The sequence below is a fragment of the Aphelocoma coerulescens genome, chromosome 4A (assembly GCF_041296385.1).
Source record: "Aphelocoma coerulescens isolate FSJ_1873_10779 chromosome 4A, UR_Acoe_1.0, whole genome shotgun sequence".
Classification (NCBI taxonomy): Eukaryota; Metazoa; Chordata; class Aves; order Passeriformes; family Corvidae; genus Aphelocoma; species Aphelocoma coerulescens.
The window spans coordinates 19,858,732-19,879,865 of record NC_091018.1 but is presented as its reverse complement, the minus strand read 5'-3'; the positions used below and the strand labels follow the sequence as shown (position 1 = coordinate 19,879,865).

The 21,134-nt window shown below is 45.9% G+C and overlaps 1 protein-coding gene across 10 annotated transcripts in view; it reads right to left on the bottom strand.

Moving 5' to 3' along the window:
• Positions 1-13,919: 13,919 nt before the first annotated feature.
• NEXMIF (neurite extension and migration factor) overlaps positions 13,920-21,134 on the bottom strand; it is a 177,243-nt gene continuing 170,028 nt past the window's right edge. For all 10 annotated transcript variants that reach the window (XM_069015675.1, XM_069015674.1, XM_069015680.1 and 7 more), the window contains one exon: positions 13,920-21,009. In XM_069015675.1, the coding sequence (XP_068871776.1) occupies positions 20,814-21,009 (196 nt within the window). In that variant the 3' untranslated portion in view covers positions 13,920-20,813. The remainder of the gene's footprint in view (positions 21,010-21,134) is intronic.

Below are 21,134 nucleotides of genomic sequence, written 5' to 3'. Positions count from 1 at the left end.
CCGCCGGCAGCCGGAAGTGGAGGCGCGCGCGCCCCCGCGCAGGCGCGGCCCGGGAGGGCAGCCCCGCCCAGCGCGCGCGGTCCCGGCCCTCAGGGGCCGGCGCCATTTTGGTGCGGGGCAAAGGCTGAGGGTGGGGTGGCGTGGGGGGGTTGCTATGGCCACCCCTCAGCCCACTGCCCCCGGGGAACGTGGAGGGGACCGGGGGTCAGCGGTGCCCGCCCGTGGTGCGGCGCAGCAGGAGTGTCTGTGTTCCCACGGTGCCCTGAGTGGGGCTGTTTCCTGTCAGCTCAGGAGTGTGCGTGCTGGGCAGAGGTGACTCCGTGCAAGCCAATGGGGGTCAACAGTGCCAAAAACCAAATAAATGTTGGCAGTACTTGTGTCTGTAGGTGGGGATATTCACCCTCCTCTCCCTTCTAACCATGGGCATTCCTTCCTCTCCAACCATGGACATTCGTCCCCTCTAACCATGGACAATCCTCCTCTCTGACCATGGCCATTCCTGCCCTCTAACCATGGCAGGGTCTCCCCTCTCATCTGGTGTTGTGTACTACATACAGATGGCATGCCCTATGAAAACTATGATATTCCTGTTTTCTGATATGAGCCCTACTTCATTGAATGCCAGACTTCCCATGTTATGTAGGGTTAAGCACTTCTGCAGTTCCCCTCACCACTGAAATTATCAAGAGCAGCTGAGCTTTGAAAGATCCCATTTTAATGCCCGAAAAGTCGTATCTTGCAAAGGTCTTGCAAGGAAGTCATCTTCATAATATCTGATACGTAGGGAAAAAAACCATATTCGTGAGGATTTACACAATTTCAGGGAGCCCACGAGACACCTTTGTTTCTCCTTTTGGCAGTTCATTATAAAAATAGCACTGTCAAGTTGAGGGGGGTGTTGCATTTAAAGGTTGTGGAAACTGTTGAGTTTCTACTCAACAATATAAGCCCAACTTTTAATGTAAATGAAGTGTTTTTATATACTCACAGTTTAAATTTCTGCTGTCAGACTGAGAACCTGAAGGCAGCCACAGTGTCTGGGAAGGGACAGGTACAGGCCATATTTCTCAGCAGTTTTACCAGGAAAGGAAGACAACCAAATCCTTAGTAGAGGAGTCCCACTTCCATCTGGAGCAGGTGTAGGTTGCCAACTCTGTGTTAAAATAACCAGTACATGAAGCAGTTGAGTTTATTACAGCTGCAGATGGACAGGTGATACTTGATACCCCACACAGTTGGAGTGATGGAGAGGTAACACCTGACACAGCATTAAACTTATTTGCAGAATGTTCACCTTTTATGTTTTTAAAAGTAAATTGGGGTTGAGAGAGTGAGTTTAAATCAGATCAGTCCTTTGCATCGTTGCTGCAACGAGAGTTAGATTTACTGCAAGGTCAAACCATGCCCTAATAGCTCTGCTTTGACTGTTCAATGTAAGTAAAATTAAACAAACAAACAAACAAGATGAGTAAATTTAATGTCACGAAGCAATTCTGCTGTTCTAATGCACCAAAATATTTGTTATGGGGAAAAGTTGCCTTGCTCCTGACCCACGACAAATGGATCTTTTTAGGTAGGCAGTGCTCCTACCCCTACAGATTCCAGTGGCTGGAGAAACTGTATCCCCCAAACAGAGACGCCTTGGCTGAGTGTGTGGGCACACTTTTATATTTGACAGGCACCTTTGAAGCTGGCAAAAAATCCATTCCGTTGTCAAACGTGGATAATTCAGGCAGCAGATGATGGGCACACAATTGATCCAGTTTATCGTGGAAAGCCTTGTGCCCACAATTGATACGGCAGCCACCAGTGTGAGTATTGGCAATTCGCACAGCAGCAGGACATTCCTCAGTGTCACATCAAAGGAAATCAGAGGTGAGGGGACTGCCACAGACTGATTATGCCTGAAAGGGAATCCTGCCTTTTCTCCCCACCTTTTCTGGATACCAGGCAAGGGCAGAGCAGGATAAAAGTGGCTTTGTTAGACACCAGTAACCTAAGCAGCAAAATATTAGGGATTATTGAGCAAATGGGAGGTGGAGCATATTCTGTTTGGATGGAGGGATAAGATGATGGTTTATGCTCCTGGAACAGCCTCCTCACGTCTGACACGTCATTTTGTTTGTCTGTTTCCCCCTCAACAAAATACGTTTACTTGATTGACCTTACCAAAAGTTTTGAAAATCATCAAATGGCAAAGCAACAGAGGAATAAAACATTATTCTTCACGTCTGTGGGTGAGCTCAGGCTCTTCAGGTAGACATTTGCCAGTTTGCTGGGAGATGAACACCACAAGGAGCAGAGATGGCAGCTGGATCCTGCTGATTCACACCTTCCTTAGCCGTAAAAACTTGGAGCTGAAGTCCAGGGCAGACAGCTGAGGCTCTCCCACACAGCTGAGGAAAAGTCTCTCCCTCGGTGTGATTTGATGGATTCATTTGCAAATGCCCTCACACAGTTGATCAGGTACAGAATAAGCTCTGATTTTTTAAAACCACTTAATGGATTTCAGTATCCACTTGACATTAATAACAATTAATGACCTGTGCACACACATCTCCTTAGCAGCTTTGACAAAATTAGGATCGGTGTAGCAGCATATTTCAAAAAGCTTGTAGGGGAAAATATATTTACATAGAGAACTTTGCAGTATAGGGAAAAATCCAAAATCTACAGCAAAAGCATGGTGTAATTCCTACCCGAGTGTTTTCAATTTGCTACTGTATGTATAGCAAAAGAGAATTGCAGTACTTTTCCATGGTAAGTTTAGTGTCATTTCCTTCAATGAGGGTAAATAAATTTGCTTTAAATCCCCCAGGGTTTTAAAAACTGCTTATTAGGTATGTAGTGATAGATGAAAAAAATGGTGGTTTATTTCTTTTTTCTAAAAAGATAGTAAAATAACTTGTTCATAATATAGCTAAGTAATAATCCAAATGCAGTGAGGTGAGGAAAAGCTGAATCTCTTGGGAGCTTCTAAACCTGAGCAAAAAAATTAAAAATAAAAGACCCACCAAACTCAGATCCTTGTATACTCAAAGTAGAGGCAGAGGCAGGAACTGAGCAGGCAGATTAAGCCAGCTGGGCGGTGTAAACGCAGGAATTCTGATTTTCTCCAGCTACCTGGGCTTACAGCTGGGCTGCTGTTTACTCTTTAAATTGACTTTGTCTTTCTGTAGCTTCTGACAGAGTTACCTACAAAGTCTTCGATAAATGCAGGATGTGTGAACTTCTGCTGAATGTGCTTAATCCCAAAGGATTTCTCCCGTGTTTACTGTCAGTACCTAGTTAGGTGCTATAAATCCAGTTGCAGCCAAAAAATTCAGGCTATAGAAGATGAAGTAGTTAATGCAGAGTGTTGCAATTTATACAACCCTGACGTGGAGGTGCTTGTTCATGTCACCAGAGTGCTTTGTCACTGCACCTGAGCCCTGTTCAGGCCAGAACTAACCAAAGCCAAGTGGGAAAAAGTGAGATTTTATTTTTCCTTCTAGCTGACAAAATTGTCCCAGGCCGTCCAAGAATATCCATGTGCAATTGAATGATGATTCTGTCCTTCCTCTCTGGAAAACTCTCACCTCTGCAGGTACCAGGCGTAGAAAACTTGTCTCCTGATGAAGGAACTTCATCTCTATTCTGAAAAAGCCGACTCTGCAAGGTTTTAAGCACAGAAGTTGGTGGATTTTATTAAAACCCTGAGGCAAGAAAGCTCATCTAAAATAGTCAAATGGAAATTAAAAGCTCTGTAGGTAGGACAGAATAAAATCCTAGGCTGGAAAAGTTACCTCATCTCGACAAACTCCTTACTATGTTTACCAGATTAACTTTCTTTTTGGCTAGCATTAACTTTATTTAATTTTAAAATAATTTGCTTCTAGGACCACAATATTAGTCCAAACCCATATTTTTGTAGTGTGAGAAAAACACTGTTTGAGTCTTTTCTCATGGCAAAATTCAATTTATATCCAGTCTTAATCTCAGCCTTTTCTCCCAAACGCAGCCATGCCCAAAGGATTTGCTCTGCCTTCACACTGGTGCAGCTGAGTAATGTGTGCCCTGGCACAGCCTGATAAATCCCCTCCTCTGTCACCTAAACCAAGCAGAAAACCCAATCAAAGCCCCTGCAATGTGGAAATTTTCCTTTCAATGCGGGCACTCGGCGTTCAGAGGAGGCTGGCTGTCCGTGCTGGTGGCAGACACTCACTCAGGATTGGGTACATGAGCAGCACTTTCCTCCTGTAGATGTCTGGGGGGAACTTGGCGTAGTACACTTTGGCTCGCTGGGTCTCCTCGTCGCTCTGGATCAGGATTTTCCCGATGCGGATGGATCTGCAGCAGTCCCGCAGGCCCTGTTCCATCGCCTCCCCTCCAAGGAGCAGCACAAACACAGCAGCAGGTGGTGACACACTGAGAAAGGGCTCAGGGACAGGGGCTGCAGGGGAAGGGGCAGTCCCAAAGGGACAGTCCCAAAGGGACAGGCCCACCCCCGTGCAGGTGAACACTTCTAAGCACTGAAACACTTGAAGCTCTTTCCCTTTTTCCTCTGTTCACAGCAAACCGAGTCTCCTCGGTGTTGCCGAGCCCCTGGGTTTGGTGCTCCCACCCAGCTGTGCTGAGCTCTCACAGGAGAGAGCTGGAAATCAGAACGGGCGGGTGGGGTTTGGGGACATCCTGTGACAGAGTGTGGGGCAGAGTGTGGGGCCGCTGGATTTGACACCACAGATCCAAAGGTTTGCCCAGCCCTGGACAATAACAGGGACTCTGCCCCCACGGAGCGTGGCTGGGGTGCGGCCCTGGGCACAGAACAGGGGAGGGCACTTGGCCCCTCACAGGGGACAGCTGCCAGGGAAGAGGCCACAGGAGATCTGTTCCAGCCATTTGTCTCCTAAAAGGTTAATGGCAGATATTCCTGGACACTCTGTTATCCAGGATACCTAAGAAAGAATAACAAAAGATAAGCCAATAAGTAATTTCAAGGAGATACTGTAATATTATGAAAAGTAGGCTTTGTCCTGTTAACCAGGTATTTTCCTCAATGTCATAGTTTACAGTAGTAAAGAAACCTTCCATCAGTAAGACACCAGATCGTGTCTTTCACTGTGCTTTGAGAAAAAGAAACGATGTGTCAATATGACAGACATTAATTGGACTGAAAACTAACTGATAGGTCTCCAAGTGTAATTGTAAGCAGAACACTGAACACGGCAGAGCTCCCTTCCTGTTGGATCTTGACCCCACACCACTTAATGTGTGATCGCTGACCTGCAGGAAAATGCCAAATCATTACTGGTGATCTGCAGCTGCACAGAAGTTGGGGCAGGTCGCCAATACCAAGCCTAATCTGGATCACTTAATGAGCTGAGTTTAAATAAACAACATGTTTTTCGTGCCACCAGATGTAAAGTCGTTAGCCTAAGAATAGAGCAGCAGCTGGACTAAGAGGTAGGTGACAAAGTCATGGAAAGCAGTGACTCAGAAGAGGAATAATCAGCTGAAGATGAGCTTCTAATGAGATGCTCTGCCAAGAGGAGCCAATGCTTCCAAGGAACCACAAAGGAAGGCACCAAGGAAGACAAGAAAGGTTTTATTACCTCTGTGTGGGCTCCAGGAAGACTTCCCTGAGGGCTGGAAAACACACCTTGGTGAGAAAATACCCAAGGAACATAGTTTACTAAGAAATAAAAGGTGAAGGGACATTTGAAGTGCAGTCTCTGGGAAGGCACATGGCAGATTTAACTCTAAAGGGTGGTGAGGCCCTGGCACAGCCTGAGAGCTTGTGGCTGCCCTGGAATTGTTCAGGGCCAGGTTGGATGGGGCTTGAAGCAACCTGGGATACTGGATGGTGTCCCTGCCTATGGCAGGGGGATTGGAATGAAATGATCTTTACAGTCCCTTCCAACCCAAACCATTCTGTGATTCCATGATTTATCTGGCAGAGTGGTGTTTGGTAGCTGGACATCAATACAGGTCACTGTGTATTTTTAGGACTGGGGAAAGCTGTCCACTGGAACAATCCACACGCAGTTTGCCGACTGTGGCAGAGTGCCTGTCACTGAAGAATCGCTGGAAATACTTAATGAGATAATTTTCTTTTCCAAAGGAAACACTCTAGTTTGAACAAGCATTAATTCAGTGGAATCCGGCGGCCTTCATTAGGCAGGAATTGGGAGCAGGTTATGAGAACAGCTCCTGCTAGATTCGTTCTGAATAAATACAGAAACCCTGTGGCTGCAGGCTGGGGTGAAGGGAGGGGTGAACCAGGCAGCACAACCTGCACATGCCTTGGCTGTGCTGCCTGTGTGCTCCCAGGGAGGTGAAAAGGCTATTTTTACCTAACCTACCCCCCCTTCCCAGGACCAACCCATATTCAACACTTTTTTTTACATTATTAGCATTATCAGTGTGAATCCTGGCTGCCCTCAGCAGCACCAGCTGCAGGGCTATCAGCGTTTGCAAACAGCCACCAAAACGTGCCTCAGACAATTCATTTCCAAGCCTTTCTCTTTAACTCTGGCTGGTAAGAGCACCATCAGCCACAGGGAAACTTAAACACATTGCAGATCGTGAACACAATCAAGCAGCATCGGCTTTATTGCTGTCGCTTGGCATTTGGAAAGTGTTGGGTGCTCACTGGGTCTTGGTGTTTAGGGGAAGCAAGGACTCCGGGCAGGTTTTATTGCTTCATTCATTTGTGTGGAGAAACCAGAATGGAGTTAAAATCCTTAAGTGAAAAATTCGGGAAAGAAAAAGTGGGTAACACAGAATGGAGCTGGACGAAGAGAGAGATTTCCAAGATTTTTTTCTTATCCAGTGTTGATGGTCACCCTCTTACATCCCGAACAGAGTTCTGATGGTCTCTTATCAATCCTTATCTTGGGGCGTGATTTCTGACGTCTCCTGTGTGGTTTGAGAGTGTGTCAGTGACGGGGTACTGGTGCCTGGTTAATCCCAGGGATAGCAGGGGGGACCCGGAGTGCCTTCTGCCTGTTCTGTTTGGCAGCTGTTTCAACGGCAAATGCTAATTCCTCTCTCAATGTTTTGCTCTTTCTGGGAATTTAAAAATAACTTGCCTAATGAAGCAGTGCTGAGCAGCTCATATGTCCAGACAGATAGGAGTGAAATGCTTCTGCTCAGAAAGCAAAGTCGTCCGTGGTGGCAGTGCCTTTGAACAAGTCCCCCAAGGCCCTTTTTCAAATAATCCCAGGACTGGCTGAAATTAATGCTGGAAGAAATTCAGAGAAAGGGGGGAGAATCACGTCAAAGAGCCTGAGACTTGGGAAGACATTTCTGGGTGAGCTGTAATCAGGCCCATCATATGATATCCCTTTAGCAGTGCCATTTAATTACTCCTTTACGGACAGGGTTTGATGTATGTGTGCTGCAGCAGGGACATCCAGAACATGAAAGAAAAACGTAGCACTTACTGATGGCTTTTCAAAGATCAGTGGAGTTCCTTGTCCCTTGTTAGAGCAACGAGAAGCTGAGCAGAGTGACAAAACTGCCTGTCCAAAGGCAGCCACCAGATAATTACAGGCTATGGCAATCTTCAGTTTCTCCCTCAAAAACACCTTGTTTTGTTGCACGTCTTTGATTTTCTATCTTCTGGACCTGGAGTTCACCATCCTCATTTAAGTTTACCCTGCAATGAGCTCATCTGCCTCAACAGGACAGGACACATGAGAACCATGAAGGGTGAACATCCAGCAGGAGCTGGAGGAATGGTTACAAAAGGAGCTGGGCATGATAACGCTGGGAGGCAAAATTGCTATGGAATAGCAGGCATGGGAGCCAGGGAGATAGGTGGCTTCTTCCTTTGGACCAAGACTGGAGTCACAAAGTCTCTCCCTGCCCACTTCGAGCAGCCTTAGCCTCTTGCATGGATTTGCAACATTATTGTTTTCTTATTCTTTAGAATTAAATAATTTGTGGTGCCATAATACTTATCAGAGTATAAATGCTGCTCTTTCTAATAGTTCAGTAATAAAATCCTATTTTTTCACCAGCTAGATGAAATCATTACATTCTTCAAATCAATTCTTATTTTTCTTTAATTGCTTCTGATGCCCTTGGCACTGTTGAGTGACAGGGTCTGCTCTCCATCCTTGGAGGCTGCTAGGGGAACTCAGCAATGTTCTCATCTCCACAAGAGGAGATTATTGATCCTAAAAAAACTGGTGGTTTTATTTGGGGCAGAAAGGGTGAGGAAAGCATCTATCAGAAGAGTTTTCCAGGCAGAGACTAATGGTACAACCCTGTGTTAACCCTACAAAGACTGTAAGATCTGTATCATATACAGCATGTCCACATGGTTTTTATCCTGAATTGTTCTTAGACTGCAATTCATCATTCCCTTGAGCCCTGCATCAAATATGCCATGCTGCAAAAGGATGCAGTGAAGCCAAAACACAAGGATCATGGGTTACTTTGCTCTGTGCCAGGGAAATGAAGGACTTCCACCACTGGGATTCAACTGTTAAAACCCAGGACCTTCTGTCCCTCTGTACAGAATAACAAATTTCAGCATCATCCTTCATCCTGCAACCAAGAACGTGGTCTGTGTGATATTCACAGCAGTCCAGGCAATGGCACATTTCCTTTTTTGTGCTGGAATCATGACCTAATTCAAAACCATAGCCCGAAAATTAAACTGGTGATTGCTCCCTGCTTGGGCACCCAGCCACTATTCTCCATAACCAACATGAGTCTCCACCTCAGCATGTTCACTGTAGGACAGCAGACTTCACACACTTGGCAATAATTGAGAGATCTGCACCTTTCTGTTCTCAAACCCCAACCCTAACTTCAAACAACCTCGGCCAAAGCTGTGCAGTGACTGTCTCGCTTGCACCAGGAGCTCCCTGGAGCTCTTGGATTCAGTAAGAAGAGTGACTCTTCAGCCCTTGTTTTCAATCATCTTGGTGTCATAACCCCAGCAGAGACTGGGGGCATTGCAGAGGGGTCCTGCGATGGAACACATCTTGGAACACAGCCAGGGCCAGATCCAGCGGGGGCCTCAAGCCCAGGATCCACTGTGTAGCCACCGCCAAACTGTGTCCTCAGGGGACTTGGGGTGATGCTAGATCCTTCTGGGCACAGGGACAACTCTGGGCACTGCTGGACAGGTTCCCCTCACTGAACACCACACCAGGGGCTCATTTTAGCAAGAATGATCCTAAATAATCTCCACAGCCAATGCCAGCATTTTGCAGTGTTATCCGGTGGGATATGAAGGAGGGATACATTCCTTAAAAATAATCCTCCTGGTGTTAAATAATGTGAGTAAGCAGGCTGCCTAATTCTGCCCCTCAGTATTGAACTGTCCTGTTTATCCCTGGCTGCAGCTCTGCCCCTGTCCCTGCCCTGGCCTGTGCCCCCTCCTCTGCTGCAGCAGGGGCTGGTGTGACATAGCCCTGTTTTAGCAGCTGCCTGCTATAAAAATGTGCCCTTATATCTCAGACTGCAGTTTATGCTCAGTCTCTTTATTTCCCTTCATGTAATCATCAGACATTTCTGTGTTTCATCGTGATAAATACCAGACTGTTGAATCTCTGGGGCTGCCAAGAAATGCATCTCAGCACAGCACAAATAGAGCTGCTATTTTTTTTTTTCATTCTTTCCTTTAGTTTAACATTTATTCCTGCTATTGTTGTCCTTAGAAGGATAAAGAGGGCTGCATCTCACTAGCCAGTTGCTCCAAATACATTAGATTAAAGATTAAATAACATGATAACCGAAGGCTATGAAGACTATATTAATATATTATATTGAGATAGTCAAGCAAAGATGTGATAATGTGCTATTCATTATACAGGTGCGCCAGTGCTCACTACAGGATAAAATTAGATTGACTCATCTGCAGGTCATGTACCTTCTACGGCTCAGAACTGGCAGAGCTTTGCTTCTCTCTGCACTGAGGCAGGAGCACGTCAGTCACAGCCCTGCCCTGCACAGAGAGGTGTCTGTGCTCACACCACACTGCTCAGTGCAAGGCACGAAGGATCCTGGTCACCACAACCTTGGCAGCACGGCTCAGGACATCTTTCCCATTCCCACTCTTTAAATGCCATAGGTTTCTCTTCCCCCTGCTCTCAGAGAGGAGAAGATGTGCGACGTGCAAAGAGATCCTGATGCTGAGCGCCTCTCTGAACTGGTGACACTGAGAGGCAAACCGAGCTCACACGAACAGTCACTGCCAGGCTGAACAGGCAGCGCGGCTCCGTGTTCCCTGTTTTCCTTGACATCCACATCCCAGCTTCCAGCCACCCTTCTTGAGGCACGTCTGCCACACACCTGAGCTGTGAAATGCCTCGTGCTCCTGAGAGCGTTAAGTACTTTTCTCTCAGCGAGTGGATTTGCTGTCTGGAACTGCCTTTATCGCCACTCACCCCTATTGTTATTTCCATTAAAAGGTTGGAAGCCTAATACTGCATAATCATGTAGTCTGAGATCTCTAAATGAAATCTGAGGGTAAAGAAAAAAGACGTGCAGGTATATACGAGAAGTGTCTCTGATGCTTCTTGTGGAAAACAAAGAGATGCAAGATGTAAAATTCCACAGAAACTCACTTGTGTTTGTTAAAGGAATCAATACGTGCTTGCACTGTCATTTTGGCTGCCTGGGTTATCTCCCTGGGTGACTCGTCTGCAGGAAATGCTCTCAGATGGTTGCCCTGTAGGTGTATCAGCTGGCTGGTCTCTCTGGATAACAATCACTTCCCCTTCTGCATTTTAAGATGGCTCGATACATAAATTTTAAAAGAAAAATCCAGTCAGGGGTTATGATACCTTGTGGTATCACACAAAAAGACAAAAACCGTTCCGTTTTAGCACTGTCAAGAAAATGAACTCCATCCCACCCAAAACCAGCACACTGTTGCAGTTCTGGGATGGGGAAGTGACAGCAAATGCTACCAGAGAAACAGAAACCCAGACACTTGTTTTGCATTCAACTTGTTGGAGCTTGATATTTTTGGAATCCTTTTTTTTGTTTGGTTTTGTTTTGGTTTTTTTTCTCAATTAGATGAAATTTGTCACAGAGTTCAAAAGTTATGGAAATGGTCCAAAAGACAGGCTGGTGATGCAATTGCAGAAACTCTCTTTTCTTAGCAAATCAACTTAAACCCCCTAATGACTGGAGAAATGATGCCACAGCCCATTAGTTGGTGGCCATTTACATTCCAAGGTCGCTGTCACTGATGAGAGGGAGACGATGGCTGAATCCTTCCTTTCTCGTAATTAAAGCTCATGAGCTGGAGACTCATTTTTAAGGTGCTCCTTTCTATTGATCTGTAATGCCACTTTAGAGATTCTAACTAATAATATTAGATTTTCATCAACTGGGATTTGGTCGTGGATGCTGCTTTCAGCTGAAAGAATCGAGTTAACTGCCTCTTGCCTTTTTCCTATTTATATTTTAACTGCATTGTGTGAGAATAATGTAACACCTTCATTCAGACAGAATTAGTCACTGACTTTATGTCGAAATCTTCAGCTTGTAGTAATCTCACCCACATTCAGCCAAGCAGGTAAGCACATACTGAAGTCTACAATTAAAATCCTTAATTAAATCCTTAAATTAAGCACATACTTAAATGCTTTGCTAAAGAGGGATATAATCTCCAACATGCTTAAGATAAAGTGTATGTTTAAGTGCTTTATTGAACCAGCGCTTTTGCTGCAACACAAAGTACGTTTGGCAAGCAAAAGCTACTCCTATAGGTGTAGTTCCATAAAAATGGGGGGGTGGGGGAGCCTGTGGGCATTTATCAACATAAACCACATGGCTCCTGTCCTGACAGATCACACCTGGAATGCTGTGAGGTGTAAGAAACTTCTGGGATGGGGCGTTGCCAGTGCATCAGCTGTGCTGGGGCCTTGGCAACATCAACAGCAGCTGGACTGCGCTGCACAAAGGACAAGCCCAGCTTGGATGGCTGCTGGGGTCTGCATGGCTGAGATTTGGGGCAGGTTTGGGGTCTGTGTTGACTTTGGGGGAATTAAATGTATTTCTCAGTTTGAAATATATTTAAGAGAAGCACTTACGAATACCCCAGACAAAGAAATTCCCACTTTTTTTCCTACTGACTTCCTTGCATGAAGAGAGACAAATACATCCCCAATTTAAGCCATTACCCGACACCTTCTAGATGCCTCCAGCCTGCAAATGCTGCAGGTGTTCTGAGCTGTCCTATGGAATTGTCTGCAAAATTCTGTTGCTGATTTGGGGTATGCTGAAGGCCACTCACCAACCCCAGGGACACTGAGGAAAGGCTGGTGTCACCCAGGGCAGGTTTGTCCCCAGCCAAACTCTCCCCAGAGAGAGCAGCTCCCGCTGGCAGGACAGAAAAGCTGGTGATATTAAATTACATCCCAATTAAAATCAGACTCTGCTTTCACTCACAAGGAGAAGCCACCGGGCCGTGCGCAGAGATGGATGAAGGTTCATCCAGAAGTTACAAGTGTTTTGATTATACGTGCTTTTATATAATTTAAATACAGTAGATAAACACAAACCCATTTAACAGGCCCTTTCTGGAGGATTACTCTGGTGGGTGAAGGCTCTGCTTGTTTCATTAAATGTGTTTTGGCACCACTCATGCCAAATGTGGACCGGCCAGCTCGGGATTGTGTCAGCTCTTGGGAAAACACAAGATTGAACAGGGCCCCCAAACCAAGTTTTTGAGCAACACAGCCCTGATTTTGGAGAAAATGTACAATAATATCTCAGAGAAACAGCAGCCTTCCAGGTTGCTCCAAGCCCTGTCCAACCTGGCCTTGGACACTTCCAGGAACTGGGGCAGCCTCAGCTTCTCTGGGCAAACCTGTGCCAGGGCCTCCCCACCCTCAGTGTAAAAAATTTCTTCCCTACATTTAGTGTGAATCTACCTTCTTTCACTTAAAACCATCACCCCATGTCCTGTGGCAACAGGACCTGCTAAAAAGTCTGTCTCCAAGACTTGCACTAAGGAGCTGGAACTATTTCCAGTCCGTGGGTCACGGGATTGATCCCACATAGGACAGACCTGATGGTTTTGGTGGCCGTGGGCTTGGCCCAGCATCTTTGCATGTTTTATTTACTGAAGAGCTAAACCCTTCTAGTGCCAGGCTGAGCTCAGCCCTTCTCAAAGCTGAGCTACCGATGGGCTTCCCTCGACCATGGCCCTGCTCCAGCCCTGCCCTGCTCTCTGCTCTGGGCTCCTGGCACCAGGATCCACATGACCAGTGGAAGCACTGAAATCCTGTGCCCCATTTTATTCATCTGAAACCTCTCTGTGAACACAGGCAGCTTGTGGAGCTACCAGCTCTGCTTTTAGGGATCATTTCCCAGCCCCTTGCCAAGGGATGCAGTTGCTGAACAAAGTGTTCATGTCCTGCTTTCTGCTGGCAGGGCTGGGAATGACCCAGCCTGAATTAATGCCTCCCTCCTTCATTGTTCCTACCAAGTGCTAATAAAAGGAATTGTCATTTTTGAAACAAGTAAGTTTTATTCCTTTTCCACAAGACATTGAAGACAGTGGCATTTCACTGCATGCACCTGCTCCTTCCCAGGAAAAGGCCAGTCTGGCAGTGTGCTGGGACACTGCTGGCACAGGGACCCTGCCCAGGGACAGCGGGCTGTGAAGAGGCTCCGCTCCCTCCCGGCAAGCCTGGCCCCACGGAAGGCAAAGTGTGAACTCTGTGTTGACTTGGTGAAGTTTCCATTTCTCAATTAAAAGCAGCCCCACTTTACAGCAGCAGTGATCCAAGCCTTTTTCCCCACTTTTCCCCATCCACAGCCGCACCTCCGTCCCTGATGCGCTTCACGCTAACGAGCATCAGCCCAATTAAGCCACGGGCTGGGCCTGGAGTTGCACTGGGAGGAAGCAGCTGGACAGATCCTCATCTATAGCAGCGATTTGGTTAAAGAAACGATTCCTAATATTCAATAAATGGCAGTTTTAATTTCTTCTTCATACATGATCTTAAAATGAGATTTTAAATTTTTTTATTTATTCCATAAACAATATAACAAAACTCAGCAAGTTAACAATATGACGTTTTCACCATACAGAGTCAGTCACAAATATTTAAAACCTTTGCAACAAGAACAACAAAACCCAAAATATTACAAGAATAATTTACAAGAGGATCTATAAAACAGCAAAGCGCTCACAAATTTTCCAGTTTCCTTTACACAATATCACTACACTCTTTCACAACATTTCTTTTTATTACAAAATTCCCAACAAAAGTTTAATTTTTTTCTTTGTATTTTGGTTTTTAAAACCAGAAACTTTTAAGTATACATCCTTTTATTAACACCCGAAGGTGCAAAAAAAGGGAAACCTCACACATACAAACACTTCACAGCACTTTTCTAAGAAAAATATACACTTACAAAATATTTTACAAATTGGCACACTTAAAAATATACAAGATTTTGTAGGCGTCTTAGAGTGATCCTTAAGAATTATACTTCAATTGACTCTACAGAATATTTATAAAGCTTATTCTAAAAGAAAAAAGGCAAATCATTTCCAAACATGTTAAAATTGCAGTGTAAAATGTGGAACAGAAATGGATATGTTACATTCATAAAAAGGGCCATTTAATAGTTCTTAAATGCTCAAGGGGGGGATAAAAGTTTTCTTTAGCACCATAAAACAGGAGCAACTTCCTAACGAGGTGCCTCTAGTTCTATGGAAGGGAACTCAAGGAGCAGTACATTCACATCTCTGGAGGCAGCAGTCGAAGCGCCCGGCCGGCGCCGGGGGCAGCGGAACAGAGCAGCTCCTTGGATTTCTACCCTGCTTCCCACCGGGAGTAAGAGACAAAAGGAGTTTCACTGGTACCTTGGTTTTGTGTGTGTGTGGTTTAGTCTAGGTTTAAGTCTTCCCTTTGTGCTTTAGAAATGGACGTCTGTCTGTCTGTCTGTCTGTCTGTCTAGCTAGCGAAGGGTAGTGAAAAGACCAATTTTATTTCTCGTTTCCTTTTGCACCAAGTGTTTAAAGGCTCAGTAAACGTGTCTGGCAACCCAAGCATCCTGCGAGATGGAGGGAATCCTCCTGCTTCAGATCCCAATTCCCTTAGATGGCTGTTACTCCACTGTCATTAGTGTCACTTGTTTACCTGAGAAACAGATTTGAAAAGCCTTGCTTCTACCACAGACATTGTACTTGGTTTATTTTATATATATTTTTTCTTTTTTTTTTTTCTTTTTTTTTTTTTTGCATTATTTCACACGCTGAAGAGATAAAGAGGCACATTCTCCAATAGATGTCAGCGGTTTGAACCATGCAACCTCCACCGGACCCCCTGGGAGCTGCACAGGCAAAGTCCAACACACCAAGTTGAGAAAGTAAAGACCGAGGGCCTGATCCTGCACCAACCCAAGTCCACGCACCTGATCCTCCTCCCACTTACACTGACTTCAAGGGAGTTTTTCTTGGGACTTGACATCACTGGCTGGGAAGCACTTGGGGCATGGGAGCCTCCGGGAGCGAGCTCCCACCTAAGTGCTTTGCTATATTGGTAGCTTAGGGAAAGAACATGGTCCAGCAGGTAAAGGATGACAATGCTTAAAACATCTTTATTTTGGTTCGTGGCTTGTTTGGGCCAAAATGCCAAAAAAATTAACAGCAATCCTGATTTTTTTTAAAGAGCAAACGGTGCAGCAATGGTTTCTCCAAGCAACCACCAGCCAGCCTTGGCTTCTCCTCTCTGAGCAGACCCAGCCTCAGCAGGACAGCACAGCGTGGCAAGGACAGCCCTGTGGCTGCCTCTGCCCTCCTCCTCCTCCTCTTCCTCCCAAAACACCTGGCTACCTCTGGTCCACCAAGTCATTATTCTCAAGACGTTTTTCAAAAACATCCACCCTCCTATGCTTAAAACAAAGAAAAGCAAGATGTAAACCTGGTAGGATTTATTTTGTAATAAAAACGCAGTAGATTTTTATTGGATCCCCATCACTGATATTTTTGTATTTACAAAACCTCTAAATGCAAGTGTCTCCAGCAAACTATGGCCGTGAGGTGGGCTGGCTCCTGCTGGGTTGCTGCAGGATTCCTTTCTGCAGGACATCTCTCCTATCCCTGTGCCACGGAGACCCCTGCTCCTGTGGGAGAGTAGCGAGTGCCACCTTGCCCTGTGTAATTCTCCTCTCAGATGGATTTTACAGCCTTTGGAAGTGGCCAGTCCCTGCTTTCTAACGCCAATGCCAATTCTAAGTCACTCAGACTGTGGTGACACCACGGCTCAGCAGCACTGCTGGCACCATCCTCCCATCCCACACCGGAGTAGGAGTGAAACGAGATGAAGCAGAAAAGACATTTTAAGGGATGCTGCAGATTAAACAACTTTTGTGTGGCTTGGCTTCATCGCTCCCAAGAGCCAGGAGCCCAACGAGAAGATGCGACAGGAGGATGGGAGTTGCACTGGGACTGGGCAAGAGAATAGGCTGAGGTGGGAGCCAGCACAAGCAGGTGCAGGGAGCCCCGGGGGGTGGGTGACGGGCAGGGATGGGTGGGACCCACATCGCAGTCCTCCCACAGCTGTGAGCAGTGCCACAGAAAACAAAAATGCAAATGGAGAACAAGAGCTTGTATGGTGAGGGATGAGAAGTGAAAACCTTGAGGTAGTGATAGGCAGGTGGAGATGAATCCTAGGAAAGTAAAGTGCCAGCTCTTCAAGGAGTTAGTCAATAGGATCCCTGGGAAACTGCCCTCAGGGACGAGGGAGCAGAACAGAGCTGGCAGATCTTTCAGGATGCTTTTCATAGAGAGCAAGAGCTCTCGATCCCCAGGAGTAAGAAGTCAGGCAAGGAAGGCAAGAGATTGGCATGGCTGAGTCAGGACCTGCTGGTCAGGCTGAAGGGCAAGAGGAGATGCACAGGCAGTGGGAGCGGGGACAGGTATCCTGGGAAGAGTACTGGGATACTGTCAGGTTGTGTAGGGATGGGGTGAGGAAGGCCAAGATGCAGATGGAACTGAACTTGGCAGGAGACATAAAGAGTAACAAGAAGGGCCTCTCCAGGTGTGTCAGCATGAAAAGGAAGGGTCAAAGCAGGTGTGACACAATTGGCAGACTGGTAAGAACAGATGAGAAGGTTGAGGCAGCCTCTCTTTCCATCTCCCTTGAGTGGATGAATCACAGGACTCAACTAGGGACTGGAGGAGCAAAGTCCCTCCCACTGTAAGAAAAATCAAGTTTGTGACCACCTGAGGAACCTAAACATGCATAAGTCTATGGAACCTGATGAGATGCATCCCAGAGCCCAGAGGGAATTGGCTGATGTAGTTGCCAAGTCACTCTCCACGGTATCTGAGAAGTCCTGGCACTCAGGTGAAGTCCTGAATGACTGGGAAAATTAAAACTTTGAATCACTGCCCTGGCAGCCTCCCCTCTGTGCCTGGGAATACCATGGAACAAACCCTCCTAGAAACTCTGCTGGGGCTCATGTGGGACAGGGGGGAGACTCAGGGCAGCCGACACAGCTTCACCAAGGGCAAGCCCTGCCTGGCCAACCCCGTAGCCTTCTAGGATGGAGTGACTACATCCGTGGACAAGGGAAGGGCTACAGGTGTCATTTGTCTGGACTTCTGTAAAGCCTTTGACACAGTCCCTCACCACACCCTTCTTTCTAAACTGAAGAGAGATGGATTTGAAGGATGGCCTGTTCAGCAGATGAGGAAGTGCTTGGACAGTCACATCCAGAGGGTAGCAGTCAACAGCTCACTGTCCAGATGGACATCAGCGGCGAGTGCTGTCCCTCAGGGGTCCGTAGTGGGACCAGCACTATGGAATACCTTCTCCAATGATGTAGACACTGGGATCAAGTCCCCTCAGCAGGTTTGCAGATGACACCAAACTGAGGGGTGAGGTTGACAGGCCTGAGGGACAGAGTGACATCCACAGGGACATGGACATGCTCGAGAAGTGAGCCCAGGGGAACCTCGTAAGGTTCAACAAGGCCAAATGCAAGGTGCTGCACCTGGGATGGGGCAATCCCTGGGATCCACAGGCTGGGGAATGAAGGGATTGAGAACAGCCCTGCCGAGAAGGACTTGAGAAAGAAATCTTTTATGAGGGTGGTGAAACACTGTCACAGGTTGCCCACCCAGAGAGGTGGTGGCTGTCCCATCCCTGGAAACATTCAAAGCCAGGTCAGACGGGGCTCTGAGCAACCTGGTCTAGTAGAAGATGCTCCTGCTCATTGCAGGGGAGTTGGACTAGATGGCCTTCAAAAGTCCCTTCCAACCCAACTACTCTATAAAGATCAAAAAGGAGGAGGGTTGGCTCAAGGCCATTTTTGACTTTTGGGGTCAAGCAGCAGAGCGATGACCTTTTCAGACACAGGGAAGGGCCAGCGGCACACCATGAGGGACCCAGGCTCTTTAACATCTCCCCAGTCAGAGATTTTTGGAGGACATGGGATGACCACCAAAGCTGTCAGCAATTGGAATGGTAGGACTAAAGGAGAGCAACAAGGCAGCTGGAATTTGTGATTAACACTGTTCTGAAACACCCAGCTGGGTATTCATGGATAAAACAGTTGATATGTTTTATGCCTGATCTTCATGCCCTATTGCACATTCCTCAAATGCAATAAGTATTGCTATCCCATCCAGTACAAGGGGTTTTAAATGAGTCCCATATTCATAACATTAAGCATAAGGAGCACAGTGCAGGCCAGGTGAAATGTGCTTTCAAATGATGGTTCTGGGTCAGAAAGAAGGTCCGTGCCACATCCCAGCCCTGGGCCTGACCTGTCTCTGTAAGAGCAGCAGCCAGAACATCCAAAAGAAGGGAGCTGCCAGCCCCTCTCCTGCAGCACGTGGGGGGAGCTTGTAGTATCTGATGAGCCTATGAGTAGAAAAGAGAGCTGCTGGGGAAGTGGGGAGAGCGTGGTGGCTGCAGGGATGCCCAGGGATGGAGCCCTACCACAGCTCTTGCCTCCAGAGTAAATCCTGAGCATCTTCTGGATCTCCCTCCTGGAGCCAGAGCTGGGGTGGGACACTGCATCCCACGGGGCACCGGGGACCACTCTCATCCAGAGCAACTCACTCTGGGCAATGCCAGCATTTATTCCATGAAAAAATGAACTTACAGGATGTTTTTTATAATTACTATTTTTTTTTTCAGAGTTCATCCTTTTATCTGTCAAATAAAACACAATGCAACTACCGAGCTGTTCTCTCTGGGATCGCAGAGCCGAGCTAAGCTGCACCTTAAGATCTGTAAGAGCTGAAAACATTACTCCAAACTAACACTCTGCATCTCCACTTTGATTTTAAGTGATCGCTCTGCTTTTCTGCTAAATTAACTTAAACCAATTCTGCTGCTTTGCCTGGCGCGTGGGTGGAAAAAAAACGACTTGGGAGGAAACCCGAGCCCAGTCCTGCCCTCTGTGTGACACCACATCTACAACTGTGGCCGTATCAGCAACGTGATCTGTCCACTGCTAGAAAGGCTCCTCTTCCTCACCGCCTGCTATTGCATAACGTGTCCAAGCCTCGCATCCCTCTGCTCCCAATCACTCCCAGGGCTCTTGCATATCAAGGTTTTTCATGAGAAATCAGCAGCAAAACGCACAGGCTCTCAGTTGCTCAAGGAAAATAGATCTTTGTTGGGTTCGTTATTCTCGTGGAGGGCGAGGGTGTGGTGAGGAGGGTTACAAATAAGGCCTTTTGAGAATACATTTAGCATTCAATACTTAACGCTGTCTTAATAAAGTCCAGTCATGATCCGGCCCTGATCGGTGAGATCACAAATAGCTCCGTTGGTTGTATTTGTTTCATGAACTGAATAAAAGAAAAGGTTCAGAGTTGTATTTAAAATGAATGATTCTGCTTTTGAAAGTTCAAACTATATTGGCATCGCAAGGTTAGACATGGAGGAAACACCAAAGCTATGATGGGAGAGCGCTTCTGACAGGCTCTGCATTGAAAATGTTTTAAGAAACTACTCAAAGGAAAAGTAAATAGCACTCAATGTATGAAATGTATTAGTTCTGTTTTTATACCTATTTCAGAATCTATCCCAGGTTCTTATAAAATATATAAAACTGAGATACAAAGAATTAGCAATGTAACTTTGCATTTCAAATGATCTTCAGCTACAGGTTTTGCTTTAAGAAAACAGACACTTGAAAAGCAGCTGTTCTGTAGTCTCTAGATGCAGACACTTGAGTTCCTGGCAAACTTACCGTCAGTGGTTTTCTGAACTCCTCCACCATTGCAACTCTCTCCTATAATGAAACTCAACATTTCACCATTAAATTTTTCTGCTCGTGGTTTCAAAGAGAGGACGTTACCATTTCCCAGCATCGGTTTCAAAGTTCCTTTTTTTTTCTTTTTTTCCCCCCCCCCTTTTTTTTTTTCCTTTTTCTCTTTTTTTTTTTTTTTTTTTTTTTTTTCCCTTTATGAGCTTTAAACCACAGGGTGAATCCATGAAATGAGGTAAGTAAATTTGGCACACTTTTAGTCATGTCCATAAAACTTTTGGTAAGTTGTATCAGTGAACAATATCGTTTTCATCGTGAGTTACAGGTGCTTTCGAAGGGGGGTGGTTAGTACTTAACAACTGGAATGTTTCTAGTAAAACCAAAAGGCATAGCTGCAGAAAACACTCACAACCCAATGTTGATAGAGAAGTAAAAATATATACAATACAGTCACTTGTTCATAGTTTGGCACAATTTTTTGTTGTTGTGGGTAATAGTGCATAAACTACTGTACAACAGTATGACTTTTAAAACAGTCTTTCACAGAGAATACCAGATTAGGTTTGCTTTCAAATAATAAAATTCCCACAATTTCAAACTCTTCATTTCAGCACTTACATTTCAACAGACCACAAGGCAGATTTCGAAAAGGAACCGATGGGGAAAAAAAAAGAAAAAACAACCGAAAAAAAAAAATGGTAAGAAAAGAACCAAACATCAACCGTCTTTCTAGAAAAGGGAGTCTCTTCTTCAAATACAGGAAAACCCAAAAATGCTGTTTCTGCTTTAAGAAGAATGGAGTCTGATTCCCTGCAGGAAAAAATCAAACATTTGATGCCATCTTAGTTAGCTCGTCTGGAGTCACCACGACGGAGCGAACGCGCTAAAGGCGGGCGGGTAGAGAAGATGCAGCTTTAGATGATGCAGGTTAGGAG